General features: G+C 42.9%; 1 protein-coding gene across 2 annotated transcripts in view; it reads right to left on the reverse strand.

The window, feature by feature from the left end:
* LOC110489549 (guanine nucleotide exchange factor VAV3) overlaps nucleotides 1-25,878 on the reverse strand; it is a 184,778-nt gene that overhangs the window by 28,311 nt on the left and 130,589 nt on the right. For both annotated transcript variants that reach the window (XM_036945704.1, XM_036945703.1), the window contains exons 19-23: nucleotides 23,101-23,134; nucleotides 16,649-16,779; nucleotides 8,252-8,317; nucleotides 7,146-7,180; nucleotides 3,425-3,541 (exon numbers count right to left, since the gene is read on the reverse strand). In XM_036945704.1, coding sequence (XP_036801599.1) covers nucleotides 3,425-3,541; nucleotides 7,146-7,180; nucleotides 8,252-8,317; nucleotides 16,649-16,779; nucleotides 23,101-23,134 — 383 coding nt within the window. The remainder of the gene's footprint in view (nucleotides 1-3,424; nucleotides 3,542-7,145; nucleotides 7,181-8,251; nucleotides 8,318-16,648; nucleotides 16,780-23,100; nucleotides 23,135-25,878) is intronic.

The following is a 25,878-nucleotide window of genomic DNA, read 5'->3' on the forward strand; positions in this document are numbered from 1 at the left end:
TAATGTACTGTATTGTACTATACTGTAATGTGCTGTAATGTGCTGTACTGTACTGTAATGTGATGTACTGTACTATACTGTACTGTAATGTACTGTAATGTACTGTACTACACTGTACTGTAATGTACTGTATTGTACTATACTGTAATGTGCTGTAATGTGCTGTACTGTACTGTAATGTGATGTACTGTACTATACTGTACTGTAATGTACTGTAATGTACTGTACTACACTGTAATGTGCTGTAATGTGCTGTACTGTACTGTAATGTGATGTACTGTACTATACTGTACTGTAATGTACTGTAATGTACTGTACTACACTGTACTGTAATGTACTGTACTGTACTGTACTGTAATGTGCTGTAATGTACTATACTATACTGTACTATACTATGCTGTGCTGTACTGTACTATACTGTAATGTGCTGTAATGTGCTGTACTGTACTGTGATGTACTGTACTATACTGTACTGTAATGTACTGTAATGTACTGTACTACACTGTACTGTAATGTACTGTATTGTACTATACTGTCCTATACTGTACTGTAATGTACTGTACTGTACTATACTGTAATGTACTGTACTGTAATGTGCTGTTCTGTACTATACTGTACTGTAATGTGCTGTAATGTACTGCACTATACTGTACTGTAATGTACTGTACTATACTGTACTATAATGTGCTGTACTGTACTATATTGTACTGTAATGTGCTGTACTGTGCTATACCGTAATGTACTGTAATGTGCTATACCATAATGTACTGTAATGTGCTGTACTGTGCTATACCATAATATACTTTAATGTGCTGTACTGTGCTATACCATAATGTACTGTAATGTTCTGTACTGTGCTTTACCGTAATGTACTGTACTGTGCAATACCATAATGCACTTTAATGTGCTGTACTGTGCTATACCGTAATGTACTGTAATGTGCTATACCATAATGCACTGTAATGTGCTGTACTGTGCTATACCATAATGTACTTTAAGGTGCTGTACTGTGCTATACCATAATGTACTTTAATGTGCTGTACTGTGCTATACCATAATGTGCTGTAATGTGCTGTACTGTGCTATACCATAATGTACTTTAATGTGCTGTACTGTGCTATACCATAATGTGCTGTAATGTGCTGTAATGTGCTGTACTGTGCTGTACTGTGCTATACCGTAATGTACTGTACTGTGCAATACCATAATGCACTTTAATGTGCTGTACTGTGCTATACCGTAATGTACTGTAATGTGCTATACCATAATGCACTGTAATGTGCTGTACTGTGCTATACCATAATGTACTTTAATGTGCTGTACTGTGCTATACCATAATGTGCTGTAATGTGCTGTACTGTGCTATACCATAATGTACTTTAATGTGCTGTACCGTGCTATACCATAATGTACTGTAATTTGCTGTACTGTACTGTAATGTGCTGTAATGTACTATAATGTACTGCAATGTGCTGTACTGTACTGTACTGTACTGTAATGTGCTGTACTGTAATGTGCTGTACTGTAATGTGCTGTAATGTGCTATACTGTACTGTACTGTAATGTGCTGTACTGTAATGTGCTGTACTGTAATGTGCTGTAATGTGCTGTACTGTACTGTACTGCAATGTGCTGTACTGTACTGTAATGTACTGTAATGTGCTGTACTGTAATGTGCTGTACTGTAATGCGCTGTAATGTGTTGTAATGTGCTGTAATGTACTGTAATGTACTGTACTGTAATGTGCTGTAATGTACTGTAATGTACTGTAATGTGCTGTACTGTGATGTACTGTACTGTACTGTAATGTGCTGTAATGTGCTGCACTGTAATGTGCTCTAATGTACTGTAATGTGCTGTACTGTAATGTGCTGTAATGTGCTGTACTGTAATGTACTGTGCTGCACTGTAATGTGCTCTAATGTACTGTAATGTGCTGTACTGTAATGTGCTGTACTGTGCTATACCATAATGTACTTTAATGTGCTGTACTGTGCTATACCATAATGTGCTGTAATGTGCTGTACTGTGCTATACCATAATGTACTTTAATGTGCTGTACCGTGCTATACCATAATGTACTGTAATTTGCTGTACTGTACTGTAATGTGCTGTAATGTACTATAATGTACTGCAATGTGCTGTACTGTACTGTACTGTACTGTAATGTGCTGTACTGTAATGTGCTGTACTGTAATGTGCTGTAATGTGCTATACTGTACTGTAATGTGCTGTACTGTAATGTGCTGTACTGTAATGTGCTGTAATGTGCTGTACTGTACTGTACTGCAATGTGCTGTACTGTACTGTAATGTACTGTAATGTGCTGTACTGTAATGTGCTGTACTGTAATGCGCTGTAATGTGTTGTAATGTGCTGTAATGTACTGTAATGTACTGTACTGTAATGTGCTGTAATGTACTGTAATGTACTGTAATGTGCTGTACTGTGATGTACTGTACTGTACTGTAATGTGCTGTAATGTGCTGCACTGTAATGTGCTCTAATGTACTGTAATGTGCTGTACTGTAATGTGCTGTAATGTGCTGTACTGTAATGTACTGTGCTGCACTGTAATGTGCTCTAATGTACTGTAATGTGCTGTACTGTAATGTGCTGTAATGTGCTGTACTGTAATGTACTGTAATGTGCTGTACTGTAATGTACTGTAATGTGCTGTAATGTGCTGCACTGTAATGTACTGTCATGTGCTGTAATGTACTGTAATGTGCTGTAATGTGCTGCACTGTAATGTACTGTACTGTGTTGGAATGTGCTGTACTGTAATGTACTGTACTGTAATGTGCTATACTGTAATGTACTGTAATGTGCAGTAATGTACTGTAATGTGCTATATTGTAATGTACTGTAATGTGCTGTAATGTGCTGTACTGTACTGTAAGGTACTGTAATGTACTGTAATGTACTGTAATGTGCTATATTGTACTGAACTGTACTGTACTGTAATGCGCTATCCCGGAATGTGCTGTACTGTACTGTAATACACTATACCGTAATGTGCTGTACTGTAATGTGCTGCACTGTACTGTAATGTGCTGTACTGTGTCATGACGTTGGCCTGGGGGTAGGTTTATGACAGTCATAAATACCTCTTTCCCCCCTGTGATTAATACTGTGCTATACTGATGATTAATATTGATTAATATTGACTGCTATTGATGTAAAATATTACTAGGTCTTTAAGAGTTTATTCGGAAGATAACAGCTCTATAAATATTATTTTGTGGTGCCCCGACTTTCTAGTTAATTACATTTACATGATTAGCTCAATCGGGTAAAATTAATTAAGGAGAAAGGATTTTATAAAATAGCATGTCATATCTCTTATTACGCCATAGCCAAAGACACGACAACTGTAATGTACTGTAATGTGCAGTACTGCCAGTACTGCTACTAACTTACTTGATGCTGATGGCGTACTCTGTGAGCTCGCGGCTCCGGTGGCGGACCAGGTAAGTGCTGTTGCCTCTGCTAATCAGCTCTGCCTCAGCCTGCAGTCTCTCCATGGGCCCAGCAAACCTACAGTACAGTACCCACAGGCAGGATATGATAGGTTGGAGATACTGTATACAGGAGCCACAGGCAGGATATGATAGTTTAGAGATGCTGTATACAGGAGCCACAGGCAGGATATGATAGTTTAGAGATGCTGTATACAGGAGCCACAGGCAGGATATGATAGTTTAGAGATGCTGTATACAGGAGCCACAGGCAGGATATGATAGTTTAGAGATGCTGTATACAGGAGCCACAGGCAGGATAGGATAGTTCAGAGATGCTGTATACAGGAGCCACAGGCAGGATATGATAGTTTAGAGATGCTGTATACAGGAGCCACAGGCAGGATATGATAGTTTAGAGATGCTGTATACAGGAGCCACAGGCAGGATAGGATAGTTTAGAGATGCTGTATACAGGAGCCACAGACAGGATATGATAGTTTAGATATGCTGTATACAGGAGCCACAGGCAGGATAGGATAGTTTAGAGATGCTGTATACAGGAGCCACAGGCAGGATATGATAGTTTAGAGATGCTGTATACAGGAGCCACAGGCAGGATATGATAGTTTAGAGATGCTGTATACAGGAGACACAGGCAGGATATGATAGTTTAGAGATGCTGTATACAGGAGCCACAGGCAGGATATGATAGTTTAGAGATGCTGTATACAGGAGCCACAAGCAGGATATGATAGTTTAGAGATGCTGTATACAGGAGCCACAGGCAGGATATGATAGTTTAGAGATGCTGTATACAGGAGCCACAGGCAGGATATGATAGTTTAGAGATGCTGTATACAGGAGCCACAGGCAGGATATGATAGTTTAGAGATGCTGTATACAGGAGCCACAGGCAGGATATGATAGTTTAGAGATGCTGTATACAGGAGCCACAGGCAGGATATGATAGTTTAGAGATGCTGTATACAGGAGCCACAGGCAGGATATGATAGTTGAGAGATGCTGTATACAGGAGCCACAGGCAGGATATGATAGTTTAGAGATGCTGTATACAGGAGCCACAGGCAGGATATGATAGTTTAGAGATGCTGTATACAGGAGCCACAGGCAGGATATGATAGTTTAGAGATGCTGTATACAGGAGCCACAGGCAGGATATGATAGTTTAGAGATGCTGTATACACAGACAGAACATGGGAAGGTCATAAATAAAAGTGAAACAAACAGACATACATCCTGTTACAGTGGCTTCAGGAAGTATTCAGACCCTCTGACTTTTTCCACATTTTGTTGTGTTACAACCTGAATATAAGAATGATTACATTTATATTTTGTGACACTGGCATACACACAATACCCCATGATGTCAAAGTGGAATTATGTTTTTAGAAATGTTTACAAATTAATAAAAAATGAAAAGCTGAAATGTATTCAACCCCTATGTTATGGCAAGCCTAGATAAGTAAAACATCTGTGTCTCACCCTGACCTTAATATTCTTTGTTTTCCTTGTTATTTTGGTTAGGTCAGGGTATGACATGTCTAGGGGTTGTCTAGGGGTTTTGTATGTTTATGGGGCTGTAGCCTTTCTAGGTAAATTGTATGTCTATGGTTGCCTAGATTGGTTCTCAATTAGAGGCAGCTGTCTATCGTTGTCTCTGATTGGGAACCATATTTAGGCAGCCATATTCTGTGGGTACTTTGTGGGTGATTGTCTATGTCTATTTGCATGTGTCTGCACATTTGTAGTATAGCGTCTTATTGGTTTGTGTTCAGTGCTTTCTTTAATTAAAACATCATCATGAACACATACCAAGCTGCATTTTGGTCCGCTTCTTACGACGATCGTAACAAGTCACACAATAAGTTGCATGGACTCACTCTTTAACATGATTTTTGAATGACTACCTCATCTCTGTACCGCACACATACAATTACCTGTAAAATCCCTCAGTAGAGCAGTGAATCTCTAACACCGATTCAACTACAAAGACCAAGGTTTTCCAATGCCTCGCAAAGAAAGGCAACTGTTAGTAGATGGTGAAAAAAAATACAAAAATAAAAAAGCAGACATTGAATATCCCTTTGAGCACGGTGAAGTTATTAATTACACTGTGGATGGTGTATCAATACACCCAGTCACCATAAAGATGCAGGCGTCCTTCCTAACTCATTTGTTGGAGAGGAAGGAAACCGCTCAGGGATTTCACCATGAGGCCAATGGCGACTTTAAAACAGTTACAGAGTTTAATGGCTGTGATAGGAGTACTGAGGATGGATCAACAACATTGTGGTTACTCCACAATGCTAACCTAAATGACAGAGTGAAAAGAGCCTGTACATAATACAAATATCCCTCAATATGTATCCTGTTTGCAACAAGGCAGTAAAGTAATACTGCTAAATCATTCCTAAATACAAAGCATTATGTTTGGGGCAAATCCAACACATGTTCATGCATGGTGGTGCCTGCATCATGTTATGGGTGTGCTTGTCATTGGCAAGGACCAGGACGCTTTTAGAATAAAAATAAACAGAATAAAGCTGAGCACGGGCAAAATCCTTTAGGAAAACCTGGTTCAGTCTGCTTTCCAACAGACACTGGGAGATGAATTCACCTTTCAGCAGGACAAATCTACACTGGAGTTACTTACCAAGACGACGATGAATGTTCTCCTGAATGGCCTAGTTACAGTTTTGACTTAAATCGTCTTGAAAATGTATGGCAAGACCTGAAAATGTCTGTCTGGCAATGATCAACAACCAACAAGACAAAGCTTGAAGAATTATAGCCCTTTCCTGGGTCAAATGACCAAATCAGCCTCTAGTGGCCTCATGGATGGAAGGTTATGATATCATAAACAAAACAGACGGAAATCCAGTGTTTCTATGTCAAAGAGTTGTGTTATATTTCAGACTTCTATAATGTGTAATATTGGGATATTGGGATATTGGGATGTAAACTGGGATGTAAACTCTAAATGAAATACATTCAACTCTATATACTCTATGTACAGGTGTCTTCTTAATTTAAGCCCATAACCATGTGTGTGAGATTTTCTTTCAAAAATAGATTTATTTAAGACTACCCAGAAACACTCTGTGTGACCCTGATTTAGCCCACTGCAGTAAAAGGTTCAAAATAATCATGTGTAAATATTGTACAATCCAGGTGTGCAAAGCTCTTAGAGACTTACCCAGAATTACTCACAGCTGTAATCGCTGCCAAAGGTGATTCTAACATGTATTGACTCAGGGGTGTGAATACTTATGTAAATTAGACATTTCTGTATTACATTTTAAATAAATTAGAAAAGATTAAAAAATATATATATATATATATGTTTTCACTTTGTCATTATGGGGTATAGCGTGTAGATGGGAGAGAAAAAATATATTTAATCCATTTTGAATTCAGGCTGTAACACAACAAAATGTGGAATAGGTCAAGAGGTATGAATACTTTCTGAAGGCTCTGTATAACCTAGAGAGCAGAATCAGGAGTCGTATACTAAGCTACAGTCTAGATGAAATAACACCCACCAACTTAACCTGAAAGGTCGACACACAACCACTAATGATCCAACATACTGTGACAAAGAAAGGGAAAGGCAGTTTTTGCATGAAAGTTTGGTGAGATTAATTCGCATGTGAACATACCAGGGTTGTGTGGAGTAGTCGACAGGTTTAGGGACCTGAGGGTAAATAGAAGAGAGAGAGAGACAGAAAAGAGAGGAGAGAAAAGTGAGAGAGAAGAGAGAGAGAGAGAGAGAGAGAGAAGAGAGAGAGAGAGAGAGAAGAGAGAGAGAGCGAGAAGAAGAGAGAGAGATAGAGATAGAAGAGAGAGATAGAGATAGAAGAGAGAGATAGAGAGAGAGAGAGAGAGAGAGAGAGAGGAGAGCAAGAGAGAGAGAGAGAAAGAGCAAGAAGAGAGAGAGATAGAGAGTGGAGAGAGAGAGAGAGAAAGAGAGAGAGAGGAGAGCAAGAGAGAGAGCAACACATGAGCCATTGTTCTTTCATTCCCACAATCCCACCCAACCTGAATCTCACTGTTGCATACATCAGTCAGTAAAGCATTCACTTTCCCCTACGGCCAACTAAGCCACTAGTATTTGTTTCCCCTTCTCTTTTGTGGCGGTAGTCCCGGCTACCATGAATATGTTTAACATAACATTTGGGTTTTGTCGTCAACAGGTGGTTTTGGTAGTTCCTATGAACCTAATGAAGTAGCATCATGTACTTGTTAGCTTTACCGTTGGTGTAAGCATCCAGATAGCACTGTAGGTCATCTGCTCTGTGTCATTATAAAAGTGCATCTACTCATGTCAATGACATATTGTCTGACTGAAAACAGAGACATTATGTGGATTCTGAAGGAACAAGACGTTCAGTGATACAAACAAGTCAAAATGGACAATATATAGTTTGACTAGCGAATGTTTCCCATGCATTTAGTGATAGATAGCCGAGGATGTGCCTTCTTCTTTAGTGGTATGTCATGTGAAATGACATAGTGACGTATATAAACTGTCTTGCTAATTCAATTGTTGAATTTAAAAACTGCAGCTAAAGCACCATGAATTATCTCCTTTATCCATAATCATGTAAAATCCCCTATTTATCACCCGGAGGCAAAGTTTCTAACAATCATCCCAGTGTCTGTTTCACCCCCTGGAAAAATATGTTATTCTGCCTGTTTCGCCACCCAAAGCCTCTGTTTACTGCTTGAACAACACTTCTAACGCACTTCTTAGTGCTTGGCTTACACATGGGCACGGCTTCACGGCACTGCTTGGAAAGAAGCCAACTTCTCTTGTTTTCACGATTTTGCCCTGAAACCACAGCAGAGAGAGAGAGAGAGAGAGAGAGAGAGAGAGTGTGAGAGAGAGAGAGAGAGAGAGAGAGAGAGAGAGAGAGAGAGAGAGAGAGCGAGAGAGAGAATTACATTCGTCTGGGTAACTTTGTCACTGTGCTTCAGTAGCAATTAGCTCAGCAGCACAGAGCAGAACAGATTTACAGACCTTGTTTTTTAAAAATATAATCACTGGTTGAGAGAGTTGAAGTCTAGACTGAAGAGTTCTAGTCTCCTGATGGTAATGACTCTAAAGAAGTCTAGAATGAAGAGATCTAGTCTTCTGATGGTAGTATGTAATGACTCTAAATAAGTCTAGACTGAAGAGTTCTAGTCTCCTGATGGTAATGACTCTAAAGAAGTCTAGACTGAAGAGTTCTAGTCTCCTGACGGTAATGACTCTAAAGAAGTGTAGAATGAAGAGTTCTAGTCTCCTGATGGCAATGACTCTAAAGAAGTCTAGACTGAAGAGTTCTAGTCTCCTGATGGTAATGACTCTAAAGAAGTCTAGACTGAAGAGTTCTGAAGAGTCACACAGAGAGTGGTAGCACATCTGACTCAGACAAAGAGAGATAGCACATCTGAGTCACAGAGAGAGAGATAGCACATCTGACTCAGACAATGAGAGATAGCGCAACTGAATCACAGAGAGAGAGATAACACATCTGAGTCACACAGTGGGAGATAGCATATCTGAGTCACACAGAGAGAGACAGCACATCTGACTCACACAGAGAGAGATAACACATCTGAGTCACACATAGAGAGATAACACATCTGAGCCACACAGAGAGAGATAACACATCTAAGCGCCCCTAATACAGTTAGCTTTATTAACATTTGATCAGTGCTTTTGGAAAACTCTCCTATTGATTATGAGGCTCAGATGAATGTTGTGATAATCCTCCAGCTTTAACCCTGTTAGAGTCAACAGGGCCAAATGAAATGACCGTGATCAATTATATTAGTCTGGCACCAGAACAGGAATTATGGTCTGCTGGTTACCACAGTGATGAATAATGGGAGTTCTGTAACTCTATCCGCTATCACCGAGGAGGAGGAGGGGGGGGGTGGGGGGGGGGGGGGGGGTACAGAGATGAAGTGGGCTAAAGGTAAAGCTGTCATTTTTTATATATATAGAACTCTAATTCAACAGCTAAGGGGGGTTTGTACGGCCATGCTGATAAATCTCTGGGACTGTCAAAACAGGACACAAACACAAACACACACACACAGCGTGTAACAAATATGCACGCAGGCATGTACACAAACACACATCTACCCACATAGAACCCATGTACCCCTACACACACCTACACACAAAGACACACACACCTACACACACCTACACACACAAAGAAAGTGAGGCTGTTCCAGCAAAGTGACAGCGCTGAAAAACCTGGGCTATCACAACAAACGACTCTGACTACCTCTGGGTCTGACTATGAATACTGGCCAGCCCAGAGAGCGAGAGGGAGAGAAAGTAGGGGAGAGAGGGGGAGAAAGTAGGGGAGAGAGGGGGAGAATGTAGGGGAGAGAGGGAGAGAAAGTAGGGGAGAGAAAGTAGGGGTGAGAGGGGGAGAATGTAGGGGAGAGAGGGGGAGAATGTAGGGGAGAGAGGGAGAGAAAGTAGGGGAGAGAAAGTAGGGGTGAGAGGGGGAGAATGTAGGGGAGAGAGGGGGAGAATGTAGGGGAGAGAGGGGGAGAATGTAAGGGAGAGAGGGAGAGAAAGTAGGGGAGAGAGGGAGAGAATGTAAGGGAGAGAGGGGGATAATGTAGGGGAGAGAGGGAGAGAATGTAGGGGAGAGAGGGAGAGACAATTGGGGAGAGAGGGAGAGAAAGTAGGGGAGAGAGGGAGAGAAAATAGGGGAGAGAAAGTAGGGGAGAGAGGGGGAGAATGTAGGGGAGAGAGGGAGATAAAGTAGGAGGGAGAAAAGCAGGGGAGAGAGGGAGAGAATATAGGGGAGAGAGGGAGAGAAAATTGGGGAGAAAATGCAGGGGATAGGGAGAGAAAGTAGGGGAGAGAGGGCGATAATGTAGGGGAGAGAGGGAGAGAATGTAGGGTAGAGAGGGAGAGAAAGTAGAGGAGAGAGGGAGAGAATGTAGGGGAGAGAGGGAGAGAATGTAGGGGAGAGAGGGAGAGAAAGTAGGGGAGAGAGGGAGAGAATGTAGGGGAGAGAGGGAGAGAAAGTAGGGGAGAGGGAGAGAAAGCAGGGGAGAGAGGGAGAGAAACATTTGGTGTAATGTTTACTGTTTTGTTTATTATCTATTTCACTTGCATTGGCAACGTAAACATATGTTTCCCATGCTATATAGCACTTTTAATTGAATTGAATTGAAAAGAGAAAAGAGAAAGGAGAGAGAGAGAGAGCGAGAGAGAGGCTACTTTTAGGTCCTAGTGGCCATAGGGGAGCATACAGCAGAAATAGGTCTTAGTGGCCATAGGGGAGCATACAGAAGAAATAGGTCCTAGTGGCCATAGGGGAGCATACAGCAGAAATAGGTCTTAGTGGCCATAGGGGAGCATACAGCAGAAATATGTCTTAGTGGCCATAGGGGAGCATACAGCAGAAATAGGTCCTAGTGGCCATAGGGGAGCATACAGCAGAAATAGGTCTTATTGGCCATAGGGGAGCATACAGCAGAAATAGGTCCTAGTGGCCATAGGGGAGCATACAGCAGAAATAGGTCCTAGTGGCCATAGGGGAGCATACAGCAGAAATAGGTCTTAGTGGCCATAGGGGAGCATACAGCAGAAATAGGTCTTAGTGGCCATAGGGGAGCATACAGCAGAAATAGGTCTTAGTGGCCATAGGGGAGCATACAGCAGAAATAGGTCTTAGTGGCCATAGGGGAGCATACAGCAGAAATAGGTCTTAGTGGCCATAGGGGAGCATACAGCAGAGATAGGTCTTAGTGGCCATAAGGGAGCATACAGCAGAAATAGGTCTTAGTGGCCATAGGGGAGCATACAGCAGAAATAGGTCTTAGTGGCCATAGGGGAGTATACAGTTTTATTTTTTTTATTTTATTTTACCTTTATTTAACTCGGCAAGTCAGTTAAGAACAAATTCTTATTTTCAATGACGGCCTAGGAACAGTGGGTTAACTGCCTGTTCAGGGGCAGAACGACAGATTTGTACCTTGTCAGCTTGGGGGTTTGTACTTGCAACCTTCCGGTTACTAGTCCAACGCTCTAACCACTAGGCTACCCTGCCGCCCAAATAGGTCTTAGTGGCCATCTGTGCTGCTGTTGTTACAATGCCAGCCAGCCGGCCAGACAAAAACACACAAACACAGAGCTGAATGGGTGAGTGACTCTTTGTGGATTGGAAAGATGCACGCACACACACAACACACACATGCAAACACGTTCAAACAATTGATTCCCATCAAAATCCTATTTTCACTAACAGCTAACCATGAATCTAAACCTAATCCTATCTCCTAATCCTAACAATAATTCTCACCCTAACTCTAAACCTAATCCTATCTCCTAATCCTAACAATAATTCTCACCCTAACTCTAAACCTAATCCTATCTCCTAATCCTAACCCTAATACTCACCCTAACTCTAAACCTAATCATATCTCCTAATCCTAACCCTAATCCTAACCCTAACTCTAAACCTAACCCTATCTGCTAATCCTAACCCTAATTCTCACCCTAACTCTAAACCTAATCCTATCTCCTAATCCTAACCCTAACTCTCAACCTAACCATATCTCCTAATCCTAACCCTAATTCTCCCCCTAACTCAAAACTTAACCCTAGTAGGTCGGGCTACCTTCTGAGAATTCATAGGCAAGTGAGTAAACCATCATTGGATAACAAAATGGATGATCTCTGATCAAGACTATCCTACCAACGGGGCATTAAAAACTGTAATATCTTATGTTTCACCGAGCCGTGGCTGAACGACGACATGGATAACATACAGATGGTGGGTTTTTAGTCCATCTGGAAGATAGAACAGCTGTCTCCGGTAAGACAAGTGGAGGAGGTCTGTGTCTATTTGTAAATAACAGCTGGTGCACAAAATCTAATATTAAGGAAGGCTCCAGGTTTTGATCGGCTGAGGTAGAGTATCACATGATAAGCTGTAGACCACACTATTTACCAAGAGAGTTTTCATCAATATTTTTCGTAGCTGTCTATTTACCACCACAAACTGATACGACACTCAACGAGCTGTATAGGACCATAAGCAAACAGGAACATGCTCATCCAGAGGTGGAGCTCCTAGTGGCAGGGGATTTTAATGCAGGGGACTTAAATCAGTTTTACCTAATTTCTATCAGCATGTTAAATGTGCAACCAGAGGGAAAAAAAACTCTATACCCCCTTTACTCTACACACAGAGATGCGTACAAAGCTCTACCCCTGCCCTCCATTTGGCAAATCATACCATAACTCTATCCTCCTTATTTCTGCTAACAAGCAACAACTAAAGCAGGAGCCACCAGTGACTCACTCAATAAGAAAGTGGTCAGAGGATGCATATGCTAAGCTACAGGACTGTATTGCTAGCACAGACTGGAATATGTTCCGGAATTCTTCTGATGCCACATCAGTCACCGGCTTCATCAATGATTACATCCACGACGTCGTCCCCACACTGACTGTACGTACATACTCCAACCAGAAGCCATGGTTTACAGAAAACATCTGCACTGAGCTAAAGGATAGAGCTGCCGCTTTTAAAGAGTGGGACTCTAACCCGGAAGCTAATAAGATATCCCGCTATGCCCTCCGACGAACCATCAAACAGGCAGAGCGTCAATACAGGACTAAGATTGAATCGTACTACACTGGCTCTGATGCTCGTCGGATGTGGCAGGGCTCGCAAACTATTACAGACTACAAAGGGAAGCACAGCCTTGAGCTGCCCAGCGACATGAGCCTACCAGACGAGCTAAATCACTTCTATGCTCACTTCGAGGCGGGCAACATTGAAGTATGAATGAGAGCATCAGCTGTTCCGGACAACTGTGTGATCACACTATCCGTAGCCGAAGTGAGTAAGACCTTTAAACAGGTCAACATTCTCAAGGCTGCGGGGCCAGATGGATTACCAGGACGTGTACTCTGAGCATGCACTGACCAACTGGCAAGTGTCTTCACTGACATTTTCAACCTCTCCCTGTCTGAGTCTGTAACACCAACATGTTTCAAGCAGACCACCATAGTCCCTGTGCCCAAGAACACCAAGGTAACCTGCCTAAGTGACTACCGACTCGTAGCACTCACATCTGTAGCCATGAAGTGCTTTGAAAGACAGGTCATGGCTCACAACGATACCATTATCCCAGAAACCCTAGACCCACTTCAATTTGCATACCGTCCCAACAGATCCACAGATGATGCAGTCTCTATTGCACTCCACACTGCCTTTTCCCACCTGGACAAAAGGAACACCAATTTGAGAATGCTTTTCATTGACTACAGCTCAGCACTCAACACTAAAGTGCTCTCAAAGCTCATCACTAAGCTAAGGACCCTGGGACTAAACACGTCCCTCTGCAACTGGATCCTGGACTTCCTTACAGGCCTCCCCAGGTGGTAAGGTTAGGTAACAACCCATCTGCAATGCTGATTCTCAACACAGGGGCCTCTCAGGAGTGCGTCCGCAGTCCCATCCTGTACTCCCTGTTCACCCATGACTGCATGGCCAGGCACGACTCCAACACCATCATTAAGTTTGCTGACGACACAACATTGGTAGGCCTGATCAATGACAACGATGAAACAGCCTATAGGAAGGAGGTAAGAGACCTGGCAGTGTGGTGCCAGGATAACAACCTCTCCCTCAACATGATTAAGACAAAGGAGATGATTGTGGACTACAGAAAAAAGGAGGACCGAGCACGCCCCCATTCTCATCGACGGGGCTGTAGTGGAGCAGGTTGAGAGCTCCTTGGTGGTCCTTGGTGTCCACATCACCAAAAAACTGTCATGGTCCAAACACACCAAGACAGTCGTGAAGAGGGCACTACAAAACCTATTCCCCCTCAGGAGACTGAAAAGATTTTGCATGGGTCCTCAGATCTTCAAAAGGTTTTACAGCTGCACCATTGAGAGCATCCTGACGGGTTGCATCACTGCATCACTGTATGGCAACTGCACAGCCTCCGACTGCAAGGCACTACAGAGGTAGTGCGTATGGCCAAGTACATCACTGGGGCCAAGCTTCCTGCCATCCAGGACCTCTACACCAGGCGGTGTCAGAGGAAGACCCAAATAATTGCCAGGGACTCCAGCCACCCTAGTCATAGACTGTTCTCTCTGCTACCGCACGGCAAGCGGTACCGGAGCGCCAAGTCTAGGTCTAAAATGTTTCTCAACAGCTTTTACCACCAGGCCATAAGACTCCTGAACAGCTAATCAAATGGCTACTCAGACTATTTGCATTGACCCCAGCCCCATTTTCATGCTGCTGCTACTCTCTGTTTATCTGTGTATTCCTGCTGGCCTGTTATTGTTCTCCTAGATTAAAGACACATTGTGTGTCTGTGTGTGTGTGTGTGTGTGTGTGCATGTGTGTGTGAGCGTGTGTTAGAATGTGCGTGTGTGTGTGTGTGTGTGTACGAGTGTGTGATTGCGTGTGTGTGCATGTGTGTTAGTTTGTGGGTGTATGTTAGTGTGTGTGTGTGTGCGGGTGTGCTAGTGTGTGTGCGTAAGTGTGTGTTAGTGTGCGTGTGAGTGTGCGTGTGTGTGTGTGTGTGTGTGTGTGTGTGTGTGCGTGCGAGTGTGTGTGTGTGCGTGTGTGTGTGTGTATGTGTGTGTGCATGTGCGCGTGCCAGTGAGCGTGCGTGTGCGTGTGCGTGTGTGTGTGTGTGCGTGTGTGTGTGTGTGTGTGTGCTGTAAGACATCCCCTACTTGACAACATGATGAAATGTTCCTCCACTTCCTGTCCCTGTGTTTACATGTTTCTGTTAAATCATCTACAGTTTGTACCAACACTTTTCACAATTAACAAACAGTGGAATAGCCAGCGTTTCATGTGCAGTCATCCTTAGCAGTATGTTACACACTGACACTGCAGGTAGAAATGCAGTGGAGTCAGACAGTCACAGTCACATTGTCACACAGCCACACAGTCACATTGTCACACAGCCACACAGTCACATTGTCACAGAGGCACACAGTCACAGAGGCACACAGTCACAGAGGCACACAGTCACATTGTCACAGAGGCACACAGTCACAGAGGCACACAGTCACAGAGGCACACAGTCACATTGTAACAGAGGCACACAGTCACACAGTCACATTGTCACAGAGGCACACAGTCATACATTCACAGAGGCACACAGTCACACAGTCACACAGTCACATTGTCACAGAGGCACACAGTCACACAGTCACACAGTCACAGAGGCACAGTCACACAGTCACACAGTCACAGAGGCACACAGTCACAGAGGCACACAGTCACACAGTCACATTGTCACAGAGGCACACGGTCACACAGTCACATTGTCACAGAGGCACACAGTCACAGAGGCACACAGTCACATTGTCAATGAGGCACACAGTCACAGAGGCACAATCACAGAGGCACACAGTCACATTGTCACAGAGGCACACAGTCACACAGTCACATTGTCACAGAGGCACACAGTCACAGAGGCACAGTCACACAGTCACAGAGGCACACAGTCACAGAGGCACAGTCACACAGTCACAGAGGCACACAGTCACAGAGGCACAGTCACACATTCACAGAGGCACAAACACAGAGGCACACAGTCACAGAGGCATAATCACAGAGGCACACAGTCACATTGTCACAGAGGCACGCAGTCACACAGTCACAGAGGCACAGTCACAGAGGCACAGTCAGATTTGAATAAGATGCCAACCAAATCAGACCAGAAAATAGATGGAGTCATGTTGATAACAAAATACTGTGACAATTAAACAAAAATGTTGTTAAGTTTAAGACATTGATCAGAAAGATTATTGTGCTATCGTGCTCCTTCAGCTTTAGGCCCAATCTGAGAGATGTGTCTCAATAGGTTTACCTGCTCAGTGCTCTGACAGTGCTCACACACACACACACACACACACACACACACACACACACACACACACACACACACACACACACACACACACACACACACACTCGCACACGCATACACACGCAGGACAAACACGCACAACCACATGCACACACACACACACAAACAGACACACACACACAGACACAAGACACACCCCCAAGACACACCCACACACGCAAGACACACACGCACACATACACACACACATACACACAGAGAAACACACAGAACGATGTGTCACCTGCCACCAAGTGCTGTGTAGATCAGCACAGACGAGCTCGATGATGTCACCTTGCTGAATGTTGAGGGGCGGACCACACATGGGACTGGGCACGCCGAAATAGTTCCTGGTCACCAACATCTTAGGTAGACCTGAGGGAGAAAACACAAGCGGAAAAGGTCAATCAAATGGCTACCCGGACTATTTACATTGACACTAGGACTGGTCTAACCCTGACCCTACTAGGAGATGGACCTGTCTAACCCTGACCCTGCTAGGAGATGGACCGGTCGAACCCTGAACCTGCTAGGAGATGGACCGGTCGAACCCTGAACCTGCTAGGAGATGGACCGGTCGAACCCTGAACCTGCTAGGAGATGGACCGGTCTAACCCCGAACCTGCTAGGAGATGGACCGGTCTAACCCTGCTAGGAGACGGACCAGTCTAACCCTGAACATGCTAGGAGATGGACCGGTCTAACCCTGCTAGGAGATGGACTGGTCTAACCCTGCTAGGAGATGGACCGGTCTAACCCTGCTAGGAGATGGACCAGTCTAACCCTGCTAGGAGATGGACCGGTCTAACCTTGCTAGGAGATGGACCGGTCTAACCCTGCTAGGAGATGGACCTGTCTAACCCTGCTAGGAGATGGACTGGTCTAATCCTGCTAGGAGATGGACCGGTCTAACCCTGCTAGGTGATGGACCAGTCTAACCCTGCTAGGAGATGGACCAGTCTAACCCTGCTAGGAGATGGACTGGTCTAACCCTGCTAGGAGATGGACTGGTCTAACCCTGCTAGGAGATGGACCAGTCTAACCCTGACCCTGCCAGGAGATGGACTAGTCTAACCCTGCTAGGAGATGGACTGGTCTAATCCTGCTAGGAGATGGACCGGTCTAACCCTGCTAGGTGATGGACCAGTCTAACCCTGCTAGGAGATGGACCAGTCTAACCCTGCTAGGAGATGGACTGGTCTAACCCTGCTAGGAGATGGACTGGTCTAACCCTGCTAGGAGATGGACCAGTCTAACCCTGACCCTGCCAGGAGATGGACTAGTCTAACTCTGCTAGGAGATGGAATGGTATAACCCTGCTAGGAGATGGACTGCTCTAACCCTGATAGGAGATGGACCATTCTAACCCTGCTAGGAGATGGACCATTCTAACCCTGCTAGGAGATGGACCAGTCTAACCCTGCTAAGAGATGTACCAGTGTTACCCTGCTAGGAGATGGACCAGACTAACCCTACCAGGTTTCTCAGATGGGGCTCTCGGAGAGGGCTCTCGGATGGGGCTCGCACTCTCCCTTCTGAGCACACTCACACACTCACACACAGACAAAGGATCTCTGACAATAAGCACCACAAGGTATTTCTCTCTCTGCTCAAGAAAAAAAGTCCACCACAGTCCTTACAGAGAGACAGAGAGAGAGAGGACAGAGAGGAAGAGAGAAGAAGACAGAGAGAAAAGAGAGAGAGAGAAAGCGAGAGAGAGGACAGAGAGAGAGGACAGAGAGAGAGAGAGCGAGAGAGAGAGAGAGAGAGAGAGAGAGAGAGAGAGCGAGAGAAGGGGGAGAGAGAGAGAGGACAGAGAAAGAGGAAAGAGAGAGAGCGAGAGAAAGAGAGAAAGAAAGAGAGGAACATAACATTTGACATACCAATTAGGATCTGATAAAAAATCCGCCATTAACCACTAACTTATTTGGGTTAGGGGGCAGTATTGGGTAGCTTGGATGAAAAACGTGCCCAAATTAAGCTGCCTGCTACTCAGCCATAAAAGCTAGAATATGCATACATAAATTTGGAATGAAAACACTCTGAAGTTTCTATAACTGTTTGAATGATGTCTGTGAGTATAACAGAACTCATATGGCATGCAAAAACCTGAGAAAAAATCCAACCAGAAGTGGGAAATCTGAGGTTTGCAGTTTTTCAACTCAGCCCCCATTGAAGATACAGGGTGATATTAGTTATATTTCACTTCCCAAGGCTTCCACTAGATGTCAACAGTATTTAGAACCTATTTTGAGGATTCTACTATAAAGGAGGGGCTCTTAGGGGCTCTTTGAGTGAGCGGTCTGGCAGAGTGCCACAGCCTCGGTCTGGCAGAGTGCCACAGCCTCGGTCTGGCGCGCTCACGTGAAAGGTAGCTAGGTTCCACTTCATTTGTACAGACAAAGGAATTGTCCGGTTGGAACATTAATGAAGTTTTATGTTAAAAACTTCCTAAAGATTGATTCCATACTTAGATTGGCATTTTTCTACGGGCTGTAACGTAACTTTTTGAACTTTTCGTCCGACGTTTGGTGCGACCTGAACGCGCTTTTGGATTAGTTTACAAAACGCCCTAACAAAAGAAGATATTTGGATAGAACTGATGGACATTATCAAACAAATCAAACATTTATGGTGGAACTGGGATTCCTGTAAGTGCATTCTGATGAAGACCATAAAAGGTAAGTGAATATTTAAAATGCTGTTTCTGAGTAATGTTGACTACCCAATATGACAGGTATCTTTTTGGCTGCTTTGTTGTCTAACGACTGTACTCAGATTATTGCATGGTTTGCTTTCTCCGTAAAGTTTTTTGAAATCTGACACTGTGGTTGCATTAATGATAAGTTTATCTAAAGTTCCATGTATAATAGTCGTATCTTTATCAATGTTTATTATGAGTTTTTCTGTAAGTTGATCTGGCTCTCTGCAATATCACCGCATGTTTTAGAACTACTGAACGTAATGCGCCAATGAAAACTCAGCTGTTTTTTATATAAATATGAACTTTATCAAACAAAACATAAATGTATTGTGTAACATGAAGTCCTATGAGTGTCATCTGATGAAGATCATCAAAGGTTAGTGATTAATTTTATCTTTTTTTTTGCTTTTTGTGATTCCTCTCTTTGGCTGGAAAAAATGGCTGTGTTTGTCTGTGGCTTGGTGGTGACCTAACATAATCGTTTGTGGTGCTTTCGCTGTAGATCCTTTTTGAAATCAGACACTGTGGCTGGATTAACAATAATTGTATATTTAAAATGGTGTAAAATACTTGTATGCTGGAGAAATTTTAATTATGAGATTTTTGTTGTTTTGAATTTGGCGCCCTGCACTTTCACTGACTGTTGCGGGGGGGGGGGGAGGGGGGGGGGTTCACAAACAGACCCCACAGAACCTAAGGACAGCAACACAATTAGACCCAAACAAATCATGAGAAAAAATAAATAAATAACTTGACACATTGCAAAGAATTAACAAAAAAACATAGTAAACTAGAATGCTAATTAGCCCTAAACAGAGAGTACACAATGGCAGAATACCTGACCACTGTGACTGACCCAAACTTAAGGAAATTTTCGCTATGTACAGACTCAGTGAGCATTGCCTTGCTATTGAGAAAGTCCACCATAGGCAGACCTGGCTCTCAAGAGAAGACCGGCTATGTGCACACTGCCCACAAAATGAGGTGGAAACTGAGCTGCACTTCCTAACCTCCTGCCAAATGTATGACCATATTAGAGACACATATTTCCCTCAGATTTTGATAAACTCCCATATCTATTGGGTGAAATACCACAGTGTGACATCACAAGCAGCAAGAATTGTGACCTATTGCCACAAGAAAAGGGTAACCAGTGAAGAACAAACACCATTGCAAAACAACCCATTTTTATGTTTATTTATCTTCCATTTTGTACTTTAACTATTTGCACATCTTTATAACACTGTATATAGACATTTGACATTTGAAATGTCTTTATTATTCTGGAACTTTTGTGAGTGTAATGTTTACTGTTCATTCTTGTTGTTTTGGCAACGTTAAAATACATTTGCCAATAAAGCCCTTAAATTGAAATTGAATAGAAATTGAGAGAGAGTGAGAGAGAGAGAGAGAGAGAGAGAGAGAGAGAGAGAAGAGAGAGATGGGAGAGAAAGAGTGAGAAAGGGGGGAGGGAGAGAGAGAGAGAGAGAGAGATGGGAGAGAAAGGGTGTACATTGTTACAACACTGTATATATATGTATAATATGACATTTGTAATGTCTTTATTGTTTTGAAACTTCTGTATGTGTAATGTTTACTGTTAATTTTTATTGTTTATTTCACTTTTGTATATTATCTACCTCACTTGCTTTGGCAATGTTAACACATGTTTCCCATGCCAATAAAGCCCCTTGAATTGAATTGAATTGAGTGAGAAAGAGGAGAGAGAGAGAGAGAGAGAGAGAGAGAAAGAGAGAGACAGAGAGAGAGAGAAAGAGAGAGAGAGAGAGAGAGAGAGAGAGGGGGAGAGAGAGAGAGAGAGAGAGAGCGAGAGCAAGAGAAAGAGAGAGAGAGAGCGAGAGGGAGAGAGAGAGAGGAAGAGAGAGAGAGAGAGAGAGAGAGAGAGAGAGAGAGAGAGAGAGAGAGAGAGAGCGAGAGAGGGGGGGGGGAGTAAGAGAGAGAGACTGCCTCCCAGCAGAGAAGCTGTGTTCTAGTACCAGCACAGAGCAGAACTGAACAGATGCCCTTTCATACTGAGCAACCTAATGAATCCAGAGACCCCAATATACCCAAGGTGACTCCTATGACTTTATGTTACACTGAAACTCCACACCCTGGACGTGATCCTGATGGAGTGTGTGTATATGTGTGTGTGTATATGTGTGTGTATTTGCGTGTGCAGAATGCAGCAAGGTGTGTGTGTGTGTGGAAGGGGGTGGACCTGGAGGTAAACTGCTTGCCTTTTTCAGGCAGGCTCGTCTAACTCTCCTAAAATATTAATGATCCAATTCTAGAAGATAATGAAGATACACACACACACACACACACACACACACACACACACACACACACACACACACACACACACACACACACACACACACACACACACACACACACACACACACACACGCACCGGACGTTCGATCATAACCATAACCTCTCTCAAATCAACACTGCAAACAGACAGTATCATTGTACACTAGTTCCTCCAGGTCTCAGATGAGGGATAACCTTGTACACTACCTGCTTACTAGACCTGTTTACTAGACCAGGTTATAATACCCGGTTATTAGACTTGTTTACTAGAATTGTTTACTAGACTGTTTACTAGACTGTTTACTAGACCTGGTTATAATACCCGGTTATTAGACTTGTTTTCTAGAATTGTTTACTAGACTTGTTTTCTAGAATTGTTTACTAGACCTGGTTATTAGACCTGGTTACTAGACCTGGTTATTAGACCGGGTTATTAGACCTGGTTACTAGACCTGGTACTAGACCTCGTTACTAGACCTGGTTACTGCTCCACAATAACAACCAACTGGTTGTTTCCTGTTTGTCTTACAGCAGCACTGCTGTCCTGAACTATGTCACTCTGACACTCTATTCCTCTATAGACTATATCAGGGCAAGATTGAGGACTGACATGACTTGCTTTGTTGGTACCTGAATCCATGTAACAACCTATTGAGTGTGGGCTACATGTGTTAGCTTGCCCTATCCGGCACAGACACCGGTACCATGACAATTATCAGTGAGGAGAACCGAGTCTTAGGGCACGAAATGCACTTCCAATCAACACAAGGACAAACCCTGTGTTAACTCGCCTTTGAGCAGACAGAACTATGCGAGTGCGGATAATTATGAAATTATAAGGTCCCAAGCAATCAAGTGCCTATTGATTTCACTGCCTGGTGGGTCAATAAGAATTTTTCACAGAGGGGAAATTACAAGGGAAAGCGGGGAGAGTTTACAGGCAATTTACACCCTCCTCCTCTTTGATTTGAGAGGTTGCAGTATGTCATGGTTTATTCCCACAGAGAAAAGAAGGAGAGAGCAAGAAATAGAGAGAGAGGGTGTGTGAGAGAGAGAGAGAGATCGAGAGAGAGTGAGAAAGTGAGAGAGAGAAAGAGAGAGATTGAAAGAGTGAGAGCGAGAGCGTGAGAAAGCGAGAGAGAGCGAGAGAGAGCGAGAAATAGAGCGAGAGAGTGAGAAAGTGAGAGAGAGAAAGAGAGAGATTGAATGAGTGAGTGAGAGAGCGTGAGAAAGCGAGAGAGAGAGAGAAATAGAGCGAGAGAGTGAGAAAGTGAGAGAGAGAAAGAGAGAGATTGAAAGAGTGAGAGCGTGAGAAAGCGAGAGAGAGCGAGAGAGAGAGAGAAATACAGCGAGAGAGTGAGAAAGTGAGAGAGAGAAAGAGAGAGATTGAAAGAGTGAGAGCGAGAGCGTGAGAAAGCGAGAGAGGGAGTCAAATAGAGAGCGTGAGAAAGCGAGAGAGAGCGAGAGAGAGAGAGAAATAGAGCGAGAGAGTGTGAGAAAGCGAGAGAGAGAAAGAGAGAGAGAGAAAGAGAGAGATTGAAAGAGAGAGAGAGAAAGAGAGAGAGAGCGTGAGAAAGCGAGAGAGAGAGACAAATAGAGAGCACAAGAAGGGGGATTATATTACTGGGTAGGAGATGACGGTTATTGTCATGGTGTGTTCAGAATGCACTAACCTGGATCTGAGCGCCCTCCGTGCACGGGTTTTTCCTGCAAAGTCAGAAAACAAACACCACTGTGACACACACACACACACACTGAGTCATTTCATTACCAACCAAGTTCACTCTCACTGCACTCTGAAACAGAGCATTGCTCAGAGAGGGTGAGATGTCAACCTAATGTTTCCACTCACTAACCTACATAGTTCCTACACCACCGTTCAAAGGTTTGGGGTCACTTAGAAATGTGCTTGTTATTGAAAGAAACTTTAAAAAAAATGTCCATTAAAACAACATAAAATTGATCATAAATACAGTGTAGACATCGTTAATGTTGTAAATGACTATTGTAGCTGGAAACTGATTATTTTTTATGGAATATCTATATAGGCGTACAGAGAGAGGCCCATTATCAGCAACCATCACTCCTGTGTTCCAATGGCATGTTGTGTTAGCTAATACAAGATTATCATTTTAAAAGGCTAATTCATCATTAAAAAACCCTTTTGCAATTATGTTAGCACATCTGAAAACTGTTAATTAATCTCTCTCTCCTGATTAAAGAAGCAATACAACTGGCCTACTTTAGTCTAGTTGAGTATCTGGAGCATCAGCATTTGTAGGTTTGATTTACAGGCTCAAATTGGCCAGAAACAGAACACTTTCTTCTGAAACTCGTCAGTCTATTCTTGTTCTGAGAAATATAGGCTATTCCATGCGAGAAATTGCCAAGAAACTGAAGATCTCATACAACGCTGTACTACTCCCTTCACAGAACAGTGCAAACTGGCTCTAACCAGAATAGAAAGAGTAGTGGGAGGCCCCTGAGCAAGATGACAAGTACATTAGAGTGTCTAGTTTGAGAAACAGATGCCTCACAAGTCCTCCACTGGCAGCTTCATTAAATAGTACCCGCAAAACACCAGCCTCAACGTCAACAGTGAAGAGGCGACTCCGGGATGCTGGCCTTCTAGGCAGAGTTCCTCTGTCCAGCCTCAACGTCAACAGTGAAGAGGCGACTCCGGGATGCTGGCCTTCGAGGCAGAGTTCCTCTGTCCAGTGTCTTTGTTCTTTTGCCCATCATAATATTTTTCTTATAATGGGCCAGTCTGGCTTTTTCTTTTCCACTATGCCTAGTGGTTACAGATTTGGGCCAGTAACCGAAAGGTTGCTAGATTGTATCCCCGAGCTTAACTGCTTTGCCCCTGACCAAAGCAGTTAACCCACTGTCCCTAGGCTGTCATTGTAAATAATAATTTATTCTTAACTGACTTGCCTAGTTAAATAAACATTAAATATATATATATATATATATATATATATATATATATATATATATATATGTCTACACTTTATTTAGGATCAATTTTATGTTATTTTAATGGGGAAAAATGATTTTCTTTCAAAAACAAGGAAATGTCCAAGTGACCCCAAACTTTAGATCGGTAGTGTACCTACTAGTGTACATCACTAAGTTACACATCTAAATACTAGTGAAAAGAGCAAATCAATCCCAGAATAACAGCAAAGAACCATGTGAAGATGTCGAAGGAAAAGGGTACGAAAGTATCTATACCACAGTAAAACGAGTCCTATAATCAACATAACCTGAAGGGCCGCTCAGCAAGGAAGAAGCCACTGCTCCAAAAGCGCCATAAAAAAGCCAGACTACGGTTTGCAACTGCACATGGGGACAAAGATCATACTTTTTGTGGTCTGATGAAACAAAAATAGAACTGTTTGGCCATAATGACCATCGTTATGTTTGGAGGAAAAAGGAAGAACACCATCCCAACCGTGAAGCACAGGGGTGGCAGCATCATGTTGTGGGGGTGCTTTGCTGCAGGAGGGACTGGTAAACTTCACAAAATAGATGTCATCATGTACACCTACATACTAGCATACATCACTAAACTACATATACTGTGTCAGTACATTGTGTCACATTCTGTGTTTTTTATTAAGGATACTTTCCAAATGTAATCCATTACTGTCCAACATTTTAATCTGTAATGTAACTTTGGGTTTACCCAAACTCAGTAATGTAATCTGATTACTTTTTTTTGATTACTTTCCCCTTAAGAGGCATTCGAAGAAGACAAAAAGGATCCATCAAACACATTTTGTGTGTCATCATAGTGGTCTCTGACACCATAGTGGTTCTCTGACATCATAGTGGTCTCTGACATCATAGTGGTTCTCTGACATCATAGTGGTCTCTGACATCATAGTGGTTCTCTGACATCATAGTGGTCTCTGACATGTGGTCAATTTGCCCATTTGGAACCAACTTAAAGCTTTTTCATTTCTGAATTGAATGTCATTGAAAAACAGAAAGGAATCATAATGTATTTTCTCGTAAACATATTTTCTGAATTGATAAGAAATGCAAGAAGTAATCATCTAGTTTTTCTAAAGTATTGTTGCATTGCATCACCAGTAAATGCCTTGCAATCTTACTGCAGCGGATGAATATGTAGGACAGGTTGGGTAATGTTATTAATATGTAGGACAGGTTGGGTAATGTTATTAATATGTAGGACAGGTTGGGTAATGTTATTAATATGTAGGACAGGTTGGGTAATGTTATGAATATGTAGGACAGGTTGGGTAATTTTATGAATATGTAGGACAGGTTGGGTAATGTTATTAATAAGTAGGACAGGTTGGGTAATGTTATTAATATGTAGGACAGGTTGGGTAATGTTATGAACATGTAGGACAGGTTGGGTAATGTTATTAATATGTAGGGCATGTTGGGTAATGTTATTAATATGTAGGACATGTTGGGTA

Source organism: Oncorhynchus mykiss, chromosome 15 (assembly GCF_013265735.2).
Source record: "Oncorhynchus mykiss isolate Arlee chromosome 15, USDA_OmykA_1.1, whole genome shotgun sequence".
Lineage (NCBI taxonomy): Eukaryota > Metazoa > Chordata > Actinopteri > Salmoniformes > Salmonidae > Oncorhynchus > Oncorhynchus mykiss.